Below are 12860 nucleotides of genomic sequence, written 5' to 3' on the forward strand. Positions count from 1 at the left end.
CTAACCCAGAATAAAGTCTCCAAAGGGACCCCCATTTGCCACCAGTTACAGAGCTGGTTCTCCTGCCAACCTAGCAGTTCAAAAGCACCTCAAAGTGCAAGTAGATAAATAGGTACCGCTCAGGCGGGAAGATAAACAGCGTTTCCGTGTGCTGCTCTGGTTCGCCAGAAGCGGCTCAGTCATGCTGGCCACATGACCCAGAAGCTGTACGCCGGCTCCCTCGGCTAATAAAGCGAGAGGAGCGCCGCAACCCCAGAGTCGGTCACGACTGGACCTAATGGTCAGGGATCCCTTTACCTTTACTTTACAGAGCTGGCTCCCTAAACTGGTATGGCCCACGTAAGTATACCCAAAGCAAAAGCCAGAAACTTGGCCTTGCTTTCATCCGGAATCCTCACCAGCACCTATGAAAAAGCCAAACCAGCTAAACAAAAGACTGACCGTATCCAGACACAGTGGTGTTCTCTGGGGACTTCTCGCCAAGGGCTTCAGTGGCGGCCTTGAGCTGCTCTTTCAACCTGCTAATGTCGCAGTCCGCCTTGGCCTTCACAATGCTGAGCTCCGTGTAAATGTCCTTATACTTATCACTGGCATATTTCTTGTCCTTTAGAAAAGATAACAGCATTTCAGCCGAGGAAATGCTTTCAGTCTCCTTCAGCCTTGGAGATCGGCAGCAGCAAATATTGCCAAAGGGCTAGATAGATTTCAACCCAACAACACATATTGTTGCAATCAGTACCAAAAGTACTCCCTTTTATCTTTCCTGGTTTGGGCTTTGTTTAAAAAAAGAACACTGCAACCCACTGAGACAGGCTCCATTCTTGCAGAACAATTTGGTTTTGACCAAATAGTTGTATATGGCATCTTTCAAATCTGTGAACTACTCTTGACAACCATCCACTCAAACTAAGGCAGTACATATTCAAGGGGAGGGAGATCACACACTCCCATGGGGGAACCAATATACAGCTTGCATTTGCCACTGATACAGACTATTCTACATTGGAAACAATTAGCAGCTATACAGACTGAAGGCTCAAAACGTAGCTATCTTCCTGAGGCCTGTGCAGGTCTGGTTGGGAGATGGTCTGAAAACCAAATGTACGCTGCTCTGAGTTCCATGATGGAACTAAAGACTTTTTTTTATCTGCTCAGGCATGTTTCAATACTGGTTTCACTGCTTTGTGGATACTACAGAAATACATTTGTGTTGAATTTTACTGAAACTACCTATTATAATTGCAAGTGTTATGTGTATACACGAGTCAGCTGAATTCATACACATTTAAAGGCACTTGCTGTCTGACTGTATGATACAAAGGCAGGCCTCCTCCAGAACTATTACCCTCAATGCTGTTTGCAGTTCATCCTTCAAGGAGCTGATCTCCTGCTTCAAGTACTGTATTTCTGATTCCTTGACTCGCAGCAAGACCTGCAAAGGGGAAGAGAAACCCAGACAGATGTTTTTTAGGTTAGGCAACTATGCACAAATGAAAAAGGGGGGGGGAGTTAAGCCATTGAGCAAGAAGGAAAGTGCATTTCACATGCCCCTTGAACTCGCAACATCTGGAATCAAGGCAAGGCACCCTCACCTCCAACTCGTAGGCATCCTTGCCTTGGGTGAGAGGTGAGCCAGCCATCTCGATCCCACCCTCCCCAGTCACCAGGGTCCGTAACCGTGTGATCTCTGAAGCCAGGCGGTTGTTCAGCTCCTGTAAGAAGACCACAAGATGGCTATGAGCAGCAGTTATGAATAAAGCTCTCCCCAATCCTAGCAACTGAACATCCCTATTTTGCTTTTGGATGGCGACCTCAAGGATATAAACGCCTTCAGTTTTCACCAAACAGCACAAGACAGCATTTGTGGTTCTTTGGGACTTCCTTGCTGCTATCTGTACTTCTGCAGATCAGACAAAGGGATTGAGCTCAGTACTTCCACAAATGTGGCCCAAGCAGCACATTTGTTTCCCCTCCTCTAAAGATGGACATTTCTTAAGTTCACAGAGTTTTTAAACATTTTTAGTAACCCATGTATATCTATGCTGGTTATAATATACCAATAGCCTGAAATAATGACTAAAAAAAAATCTATTCCTAGTGGTGAAAGCCTGATTCTTTTGAAGTGATTGAAACAAAGAAAAAAAGATTTTAGAAAGCATACATTTTATCAACGCTTCATTAAGAAGCTGTGTCACAAGGCCTGGTGACGAAAATAAGCACACAAAAGGATTTAAAACCAAACCACAGGATTTCAAAAAGAACATGCAACCATCGTCTAAAACTATGGAGTTTGCATATTTGCACAATGTCATCTTTAACACAGCAGTTTCCATCATGCATATTTTCCCAGGAAACAAAATGCCATTGAGGAGACACCTTGAGGCACCCCCTGCCCTCCCTGGTATTTCAAGACAATTGGAGCTGTGGTGGATTTTGTAAAAAGAAGATCCCATGTTCCAGAGACCACCAAGCAAAAGGCAGTTTACAAGCCTGGTTAAGTCAGCAACACCATCTGGGGTACCATCTTTTTAATTCATTTTCCTTACCTAAAGCAGGGGGCTTCCTACCAACTTAGATCGAAAAAATGTGCAGAAATCACATCTGCCAGGTGTTGCAATAAATCTATGGTTTTTAAAGATATATATTTTACAGTTTAGTACTGTTTTTATTTTTAAAAACGTGGGGGCTCCACCTCAATCTCTTCAGTGCTTAGGGCCTTTGAAGGTCTTAATCCTGCCCTGCAGAATCGCTATGATTCTGGTCCTGCCGTAATGTTTCATTCCTATTAGGGGGAAACTGCTTATCAGGCCTCTTGACCAACTGACTCCCCTGCCCTGCTAGTCAAATCCTGGCTGAAAGCTATTCTGAAAAAGCCCCAAAATGACCCTTTTCTCTTAGGCAGCTGAATGAGGCTGGACAGGTGTTGCTTTACCTGGTTGTGTGCATTGAGCTCCTGGTTCTCCCGCTGGCACTGACGGAGGGCCTGCCTCTCTGCTTCCAGGGCCTGGGCCAAGTGAGCATTTTCCAAACACTTCTGAGAATACTGCTCGGAGAGAACTTCAAGTTCACGCTGGACAGACTGCAGCTCCTCCCTGATTAGGCATGGGGGGGGTAAAAACAAAAAATAAAGATTGCAAGGCCAACTGCAATCCCCCAAACGGATCAAATCAATTATCTCAGACTAGGATGCACGGAGAAGGAGGCATTGCACAACCTTCTGGCTGTGGACAGACAAGATGGGCATTCAAGTGCATCCCACGCATTCAGTTTTGCTTTCCCAGGAAAGCAAACAGGCATGTGGTTTGATTGCACTGACTAGATTAAACATTTGTGTTGTCTATAGATGGGATCCCCATTAGGGTCAGCCAGTGTGGGAACAGGATAGTGAACTAGATGGGTCTCTGGCCTGATCCAGCAGGGCTGTTTAGTGTGGGTGGTGTAGAATGATAAATTGTTCCACCCAACGCCACCCAGGTGCCAGTAGTGGCTCCACATTTCCTACCTCAACAAATCTAGAAAATACAGAGGAGCACCTACAAGTATTGCCTCTGGAGCGCTTCGATGTCTGAGTTGATGCTGCTGATCTGTGAGCGGTGAGTCTTCTCCAGCTCCCGCTCCAGCTCTTCCCGGTGGGCGTTCTTCATGGCTTCTATGGCTGTGTAGGAAAAGAGGCAAGGGCTGTAGATAAGCTGTCTTCCTCTAAGAAACACTCCCGTCTTCTGATCTCACCTCAGGAACAAAACCACCTTCTGATGTTGCTACTGATGACCGCTTATGGTCTTCTCTTTCCTCTTACCTGAGATAGTGGCTGCTGTCTCCTCAGCTAGCAAGCGGTCTTTCTCCTCCCTTAGCTTCTCCAGTTCTCGCTGGTGCTGCCTCTGCAAGTCCTCTATCTTCTTCTGATGGGTCTCTTCCATAGCTGCAAACCCTCGTTCGCAAGTTGCCTGGGAAAAGATGGGGCGGGGGAACTGAATTTGTGTTTCTCAGCCTCAGAACCTACAGGGATCGTGTTAGGTTGAATGTTAGGATTGTGTTAGGTTTTATGGGCAGGCAGGCAAGCAAACAAACAAAGAGAGGAGGAGAAAGCCATGGAGCTGATGGACAAGCATGCATGGAAAGTCTAGACTGGAGCTCTAACATGCCTCTTCAATCATAACCTGATAGAAAAACTACATGAAATTTGATTGACTAGGAAGAGGGTTAGTTCAAAACCCACTTAGGAAGCAGCCCTTGTCACTGGTACTCCATCTGGACTTGGGATGGGGAACCTGTAGATCTCCAGGTGTTGCTGAATGCCTGTTCCCATCAACCACTCAACAACATCTGGAGGAATGCAGGTTCCTTGTTCCTGATCTAGGCTTAACTTGGAATGCCATTTATATAAGACTAGGAAGAAAGAACACAACCCAGCGTCATTGTATTGCTGCACAGAGTTGTTTGATGGAAGTACGAAGCTTAAATGCACACTTTTAACTACAAAATCATTTGGAGTGGCTTGGATGTACTAAATTCACCTGCACCAATCTAGCCTACTCATTGGGAGGTACTGAATGTGGTTTGCTGTCTGTCCCACTTCTGCACTGTACAACTTCTTTCTCTGGTGTAAAATGTGAAGCATGCACCCTCATTCATAGTTGCCAGGAAACAGCTGCTTCTCGTGCAATTTTTGTACCCATGTACAATACACACAGGGTGTCTGCTGAGTCTTAAGGAGTGTTTATGAAGGAGGAAAGCATCTGTGTGTGTGTGTGTGTGTGTGTGTGTGTGTGTACACTCCTTTTTAAAATATACCTAAGGTACCTCTAGGATCCTAGCCTAAGACTTTAAATAAAATCTTTAAATATCTTCAGAATTTTTATTGGCTATTCCAAAAGGGCAAAAACGGGGCTCTTTAAAAATGAAAGATGGGTCTTTTCTGCACGGATGCTTAAAAACGGTACTTCCGCAGCTGGCTGCAAGGATATAGGTTACTGGCCAGCCTATATAAATATGGTGAATCAAAGCTGTGGTTATGTAAGTTGCCCATGCCCTCCTGAAACACATCTGTGGAGGCATGTACAGCTTCAGTTCCTAGCTCTTCACACTGAGGCCAGAATCTTAGCATGTGGGCTGGGATTTATTTAGGCCGCTTTGCTCTCTGTGCCTTGGTAAGCACAGAACTGCCCCTTGAACCAGCTGTGGGCTGCAGAAGTGGTTGCTGCAGATCTGTCAGCCAAGGCAACACTTTTTAGGATGGCAGAAAGTTAGTCCAGGGGGAGATCAGTGTTCTGCAAGGGACATTTAAAAGCACCCTCTGTTATGTTAGTGCAAGCATGCCAGCAGGTGCAATTGGCCTGTACGGCAAACCTTGTGAGCTGTGAAAAGGCTCTGTTGCTGAAGAGTGAAGAATGTTCTTGTGGGAATGTTACAAAGGTTTATGAAAGGCAAAAGAAAAAAGAAGGCAGGCTTCAGCCATGCCTGGAACAGAGTATTCTCCTAGAACCGTTGACTGCTTCTCACATTACTGTCATCATTTCATGATGTGACGTACCATTTACCTCCCATTAGCCCCTTTATATGGCCATGTGCTACAGCAATAAATACTGGAGGGTGTCTGTGGGCAGAATGTTGGCCTTAGACTGGAGGGACCAGAGTTTGAATCATGGCTCAGCTGTGAATTTCAGCTGAAGCAAGTCTCTGTTCTCTCAGCCTTGCCTAGCCTGCAGGGCACTTCCAAGATAAGGTGATGCAATCCCATTTACACTCTGAGCTTCTTTTAGGAAAGGGGGGTGGGTATAAAATGTGATTAAAAGGAAGACTTGTAAAGACCTATCTTTTTGCACGGGCTTTCCCTGGCCAGACCCTGTTTTATGTGCTCGTGTTCCTGTTTTCTTTGTTTTTCTGTGCTTTGATACTACCGTTTCATTAGTTTTAGGTTGTAAGGATGGAAGTTTGATAGGAGGGGTTTGTGTTTTGAAGGACAGTTATAGGAAATCTGAGATCTAAAGGTGAAAAGATCTTGTGAAGGTTTGCAGAAGATGACATACATCCCTAGGGCTCTGGCTACATCACCTCAAGGACATTATATTGGGCTTCCAAGATGGACAATTTGTTCCTATGTTGCAATGCAAAGTTTTGATTTACTGTTCTTAGGGGACAGTCTTGTGGACTGTAAGCATTCCGTTTGAAATGCATCCCATCCTGTGACAGAATATTATTATTTTTTACCTTTTTCTCTGTCATGGGAAGGAAGTGTTTCCATCCCTCTTTTTAGCTCTATCTATCCTCTGGCCATTCAGTTCTAGAATTCTATTTGCCTTTAAACAAAAAGGTGATTGTTGCAATGCCATGGGTTGGGGGCGGGGAGAGATTTACACACATGACTTATTGAAATTAAGTGCAGTGAAGAAGAAAAAACCTTAAGATTCTCAAAGTCCTTCTGGTATTTCTCCCTCAGAGTGGACGCATTGCCTTCGAGGTGCTTGTTCTCCAGCTCATCTCTCATGATGTTCATTTGGGCTTCCAGCTCTTGAATGCGCTCTCTCAAGCCGTGCATGGCGTCCAGCTCGCTCTCTGAGCCCTGCACCCCGCCATCGGGGTTATCAGCAGCCCATGCTTCTCCTGCACCCAATGGCACAGCAGGTAGTGCTTCTGAGTGCTGATTCTGGTACTGCTCCAGAGATGCTTGCAAGCACTGCAGCTCTTGCTCGTAGCGCTTCTGCAAGGCCAGCAGCTCTTCATTGTGGAAGACCTGCAGTTCCTTCATCTTGACTTGAAACTTGTCCTCTAGAGTTTGGATCTGCTCAAGGTGGAAAGTCTCCAAGTTCAGCTTATCCCGCGCAAGAGAATCTAGTCGCTGCAGCCCTTCAGTCTGTTCTGATTTCAGAGCATCCTCGGTCTTGTGAAGCTGCTCAACCACGTTCCGGATCTCCTCTTCATACGTGTCCTGAAGCTCCAGTATTTTCTTGCTCTGCTTATGTTCTTCTTCTTCCAGGAGTTTCCGCTGATTATCAAGCTGCTCCACTTTGGCCTTGAGCTCCGAATTCTCCCTTTCAAGCACAGCAATCATCTCGGCATACTTGCCCTGTTGCTTTCGGAGCATCTCTTCGTATTCCTCTCGGAGGGTGGCAACTGCCCTGATGCGTTCCTGACACAGAGCATCCACATTGTGCAGGGACTCTTTGTACAGCCGTGCCTCCTTGGCGTACTCCAGCCTTGCCCTGTAAGCCCCGTAACAGACCTGGGCCTGGATGATGGCATCTTGAACAAGCAGAGACGAGTAGCGCTCAAGATCCCCCAGACACATATCGTAGGGAGGACTGGAAGAAATCCTTAGCAGCTTGCGGCAGTCTTTCAGGGCCTCGTCAGGGGACAGAGACAGGAGAGCAGCAGATATTTCTTTCAGGACATTTGCTCTGTCTTTGAGCTGCTGGGCAAGATCGCCCTGAACGGCGGCTAGAGCTTGACTGCCAAGATCCTGCAAAGTGTGGGCTTCTGGCATGAAGCCAGGAAGGCTGGCATCCCAAGCTGAAGTGCCCTCTTGGATTTCAAGGGCTTTGGAAATCTGATGCATAACGCCGTCAAATTCAGGAGTCTGGTATGCTTTAATGATTTCCTCCAGCATGCACTTGTGCTGCTGAAGGGCCGTTCTGGTGTTGTGGAGGTCTTCTTCGATGGCCTTTAATCTCTGATGAAAGGACTCTCTCATTTTCTGGGCAACAAAACTGAGCTCTGCTTTAATCAGCGTGCTGTCTGCCACCGAATGAATGAGGCACTGAGGAATGTTTAAACACTGGGCCTCCACCTTTCCCTTCCCCTCTTCTTCCTTGGCACTCAAATTCTTCCTTAGCTCCTCCACCTGGCTCCAAAACTCATCTTCCAACACTAGCTTTTTAGATAAGACGTCAGCCAAGGCCACTGCAATATGTGAAATATTTGAAGGCTCCAGCAAGACCGCATCCACCGTACCATGAATCTCTCTCAGGGCTAAGGAAATCTTGGAGGTTGCATCTGTCAGAGACTCTGCTATCTGGTTGATCAAGCTGGCTTCAAAAGCCACCCTCCTGGAAAGCATCCGCAGCTGGTCTTGTTCAGAAAACCCCACTTGATGCTGCTGGAGGGCAGCTTTCTCCTCCTCCCCCAAGCTGCTGCCTTCTGCATGCAGTGCTTGGGCTGCAGACAATTCTTCTGCCAGATGACCAGGCGAAGAAAGTGCCTGTTGCAACACGAGGACTGCATCTGATAAAGAAGTCTCCGTATTTGACAGGACACCCAAAAGCACCTTTCTCTCTTGCTCCGTGTCACATCTGGACAAAGTTCTTAGCTGTTCTCTGCATTGCTCTAAGCACACCAAGGCTTGGTTGTTTCTCCCATGGAACCTTCCCAGCTCATGGATGTGATTTTCGAGCAGCTTGTGTTTTTCTTGCTTCTCACCCTCCAGCTGTGAGACCAGCCTGCTGACTTGAGCCAAGCTCTCCTGAAGCTGCTCCCTCAGCTGTGCTTCTGTGCTGGCCCACTGGTGGTGAAGCGTGATGAGGGTGTCTTGATTGTGGCCCTGCTGGCTTTCGAGTTTCATGGTCACATCTTTGAGCTTTTCTTCTGTGATGAAAAGTTTGGTTTCCAGGGCGTGGATGATAGACAGGTAAGTCTCCGAATCGCCTGTGCCTGGGTAACTTGGAGCTGGTTCTGATGACATACTGTCCTCCGAAAGCGACCTGTCTTGGCTGGTGTCTGATGAAGTGCTGCTGGTCCACATCTTCTCGGATCCATCAGGGTGGATATATTTTTGGCACTGGATGTTGGAGAAACGTATCCTTTGCCTTTTGGCTCCCGGGGTTTCTGTGTCCGATTTTGCAGAGTCCTTCTGGCAAATCTCTCTCTCTTGAAGGTCTGTAGACTTAGAGGTAGACCTACCCTCTTCTGGGTTCACTGCTGGGTGCTCACAGATCTGCCTGTGACTGATATTGGGGCCCTGATCCTCAGTGAGCATGCACTCTGAGGCTGGAAGTCTTCTTTGAAGCTGTGAATGTTGTGCTGGCTCCACAACTTGACCACCTGTTTCCATCGCAACACATGGCACTAAGCTCTCACCAGCTGATGTTTTCAACTCATCGTCTTGCGTCTGCTGATCTTCCACATTTTCTGGACTGCTAGTTACGGCAGCTACTTTTAAGAAAGGTTCTGCAAGCTCCTGGTCCTTATTTCCCACAATTCTCGAGTGGGCTTCCCTCACCACTCTTAGCTCCTCCTCCTTTTCCTTCAGCACCGCCTGCAAGTTCTGGAACTGCCCTGACACCACCTCGTAGGAGTGCTCCAGGGCATGGTAGTTGCTCTCCTCCAGCTGCAGCTTGGCTTGCAGCTTGGCGACCTCGTTATCGGACTCGGCAACTTGGTTCATCAGCTCTTGGAACCGGCATTTGATCTGATCCCTTTCCTCCTCAAGGCTCTTGATGTGTTCGGCGAGCTTTTGGATGCTGGCTTCTTTCATTTCGAGCTGCTCTTCCAGCTGGTGGACAATTTCGCTGCTTTCAAATTTGACGGACAGCTTCTCCTTCTGCAGGACCTCCATCTGCTGCTCGTTGTTCTGAAGCTGGTTCTCGTACTCGCTGGCTTTGTCCTCCGCTTCCTTCAAGCTCTGGATGAGGACCTGCTTCTCCCTCTCGCAGCTCTCCAGCAAAGCCTCGTAATTCCTCTGCAGCTTCTCCTCCATCAGCATCTGGGACTGCTCACTGGCACTCAACTGCTGGCTGAGGCCAGCAATCCGATCCTGGAGCCGCTGCACTTCCTTCTGGTAGTCCCTCTGCAGAGCTTGCTGCGTCTCCAGATCTCGCAGCTCCTGGGTCTTCTCCAGCAGGAGCGCCTCTGCGTTCTTGAGCTTCTGCTCGCTGGCTTTCAGCTGCGAGCTCAGCGCCTCCTCGCTGTGCTGCCACTCTTCCATCTGCTCCTGAGCTTTCTTCCGCTCAGCCTTCAGGTCGCTCTTCAGCTTTGCCAGAGTCTGCTCTTTGATGGAGAGCTCTGCGGCGGCATTGCTGAGCCTCGCTTGTAGGCTCTGGATCTCTGCCTCGTGGTGCCGGATCACATCCTTGGCCTCCCCATAGCTACGCTTAAGTGACTGGATCTGCTGGTTGATCAGTTCCTGCCGCTGACACTGGGCTTCGAGCTCACTCTGGAGGTCTTGATTGACTTTATGGAGCCTCTGCCAGGCCCCCGATGGGGGGCTGGCCACCTCGGTCTTTAAAAAAAATTGATTAAATAGGAGATTAGTAGCACTCTCGGTTCCCAGTTCTGAGTGTCACACCTCTGGTCAAGTTGGGCCACAGAACAATTCCTTGCATAGGTTTGATCACTACCCATCTGCTCCAATTTTGGATGGTTTCAGTTTTGTCTGCTTTCTTTTTTTTTTAAATCCCTTTTGCTCAGGGAAACAAGGAAACACTTCTTCAAGTTTAACAGACAACACGGATGATAAAACATTGAAACAGCTTGAATGCAAACGAGCCTAAGAGGAACAAAACAAATTAAAACAAAACAAAACAAAATGATGGAGAAGAGAACACCACAGGAGAAATGATGACTTGGGACAAGTAGAAAAAAGGTTTGGAAAGGAGTGAAAATTGTGAGGGGGGGGGGGCAATCCGAATATACTAAGATAAAACAAGCAACTCTTTGAAGCATTGGGAGACCTACCTGCTAGAAACTATCTTTTGCAGCTTGAGGCTAAGCTTGGAAAGGATGGGTTTAAATCAGTATCGTGTTTTGCTGGGATTTTATTTTCACTTTTGTGTTACCCACCCTGACTTTTTGGGGTGGGTTGACCTGTGAGTCTAACTGCTGGATTGTGTGTGTGCAGGTGTACAGTTAGAGCATAATGTTTTCGCCTAGCAAAAGATGCAGAGCTTCAGGTAAATAAAGTCCTGGAGGAATGAAGGCCACTGAGAAGACACAATTGCTCTCCCCTCACCTGAAGAGATGGCAGCTGCGAACTGATCCCTGCCGCAAACGTCTTATAGCTTTCCTGCTCGTGGGAAATATATTTGTGTGTGTAATATGTGAATGAAGTTTAAAATGCGGAGGTTCTAGATCTGTCTGCTACCCGTGTTTTGTTGTAAATCAAGACGAGCGGAGAGGAAAGGAGGAGTATGATGAGAACATAAAAGTCAGAACAAGGAAACCCTCGGAGAGATTCAAAACCAAAGCCATGTTGCATGCAAGGGGGCGGAGGAATAAACACACAGAGAATCATGCAAGAGTCGGACAGAAATCATGTGGCTTGAAGAATACACAAACAGAAGGAGGCAAGAGGAGCACAGCGCTAAGCCTGATAATTTGGCCTGTCTTGCTGTACCGTAATCGCTGGCAGGGACAGCCCATAGATGTGACACTCAGGTACAATAAGTCAGATTACATGCTTCCACACCAAAAAACAAAAAACCAACCCCCTAAAAAACAACCCATGCAATATTATCCACACCCAAGAGAGATTAGTACAGTGACCCTCTCCACCCTCGCCCCAAAGGAGGCAGAAGATACAACTGGTGTCTTGGGGGGGAAAAGAGAGGAAAAACAGTCATGCTCAACTTCTGTTAGCACTGAATGGGCTGGAGAAGCTCCACTTGCCATCGAGCTCAAGGCAGGACACACACAGGAAAGGTTACGTTGCAAGAGCTCAAAGAGGGGCTCAGTTCAACATGCACACGGATCGAGTTCTGAAGATAGATATGCAGTGTCTCGTTGGGCAGAACATTCTGCAACATCAGCGCTATGAACCAGGGATGGGAAGGAGGCAAAGGATTAGGAGCTCACCCGGGCTCTGCCGTTTTGGGAGGAGTCTGGCAAAAACGCTCCCCAGAAGCTGCAACCATCTGCTTTTCACAAGGGTCATTTGCTTCCCCGCTAGGCTGACCAGCATGCCTGCTTTATCGGTCTTTCACCAATTCTTCAAGGTCTCTTAAAGCGCCATCTTATGCACGCTGACCCAGGAGCAAGTCCCACTGAACTTAATTGGACTTACATCCGAGTAGAGAGACATAGGATCACATCGTTAGCTTCTTAGTCCTACAAGCAAAGGTACTCCTATTGGGCCCAGTTAAAAGGAGAGGAAGCATTTAGGTTATCTGGTGCGACCTGATGGAATTCGTCCCATTATTCTGAGCCAGGCAATCTGTACAGTGATCATCAGCCAGTGTCCCCCAGGGAAAGGAGGTTCACCCCACACAATGCCACCTCGGTCACCTACACAAATGGCAAAATAGCAAGGAGCCATAGGTGCAGGGTATCAGGCTGAAGGCACAACAGATAACCTAGCAAATGGGCAGCATCTGCTCTCTTTTGCCAGTATGCAAGAGATTCTGTTCCAAAAGATGATCTCTCTCCATCAGGAGACTTGGGTAGTCTTGGACAGAAGGCCAACTCTTCCAGAAGGGAACAGGGAAGGATGCCTCTGCAGCATGGTGTCGCTCTTTATCAAAGCTACTTACAAAATAAAAATATTAGGCTTGCAACTCTGAAGAGTGGGCATTAAATTCAAACACGTTTTGATAAACCCAAAGGCACCCTCACTTAATCAAGCAACTAATACTTTAAAATTTTAAATTATTGTTAATTGAAATGTATGCAAACTGACAATGGCACACACCAGCTTGGGAGCTATGTTTACCCCCCTGCAGGAAGTCTGCTTCATCAGCTAGGGAACATGGTAGACTAGGACCCAGCAGGATTGAACCCTCCCACTCTCAGCAGTGTAGTCAGCTGGGAGGGGGAGACGCCGTGGCTCCTTGTAGGCTTTAAAAACCCCAATTAAACATTAACCCCACGGACCAAAATGAGTCAGGATCAGATCCAGATTGGATGTTCCCTGGGTTGCACCCCTGGATCAGTTAGTA

General features: G+C 47.4%; 1 protein-coding gene and 1 long non-coding RNA gene across 10 annotated transcripts in view; one reads left to right on the top strand and one right to left on the bottom strand.

Moving 5' to 3' along the window:
• The window catches only part of LOC309519151, a 289434-nt gene that overhangs the window by 122729 nt on the left and 153845 nt on the right, over positions 1 to 12860 (top strand). The gene's annotated exons all lie outside the window — the stretch shown is intronic.
• MPRIP (myosin phosphatase Rho interacting protein) overlaps positions 1 to 12860 on the bottom strand; it is a 158333-nt gene that overhangs the window by 9213 nt on the left and 136260 nt on the right. For 5 of the 9 annotated variants that reach the window (XM_082199578.1, XM_082199577.1, XM_082199574.1 and 2 more), the window contains 6 exons: positions 3797 to 3944; positions 3538 to 3655; positions 2933 to 3092; positions 1593 to 1712; positions 1346 to 1432; positions 442 to 604 (listed from right to left, as the gene is read on the bottom strand). In XM_082199578.1, coding sequence (XP_082055704.1) covers positions 442 to 604; positions 1346 to 1432; positions 1593 to 1712; positions 2933 to 3092; positions 3538 to 3655; positions 3797 to 3944 — 796 coding nt within the window. Of the gene's footprint in view, positions 1 to 441; positions 605 to 1345; positions 1433 to 1592; positions 1713 to 2932; positions 3093 to 3537; positions 3656 to 3796; positions 3945 to 6397; positions 10211 to 12860 lie in introns of all 9 variants that reach the window. The other 4 variants (XM_082199572.1, XM_082199573.1, XM_082199571.1 and 1 more) reach the window with 1 other exon arrangement.

The sequence above is a fragment of the Podarcis vaucheri genome, assembly GCF_965113315.1.
Source record: "Podarcis vaucheri genome assembly, chromosome: 14".
Lineage (NCBI taxonomy): Eukaryota > Metazoa > Chordata > Lepidosauria > Squamata > Lacertidae > Podarcis > Podarcis vaucheri.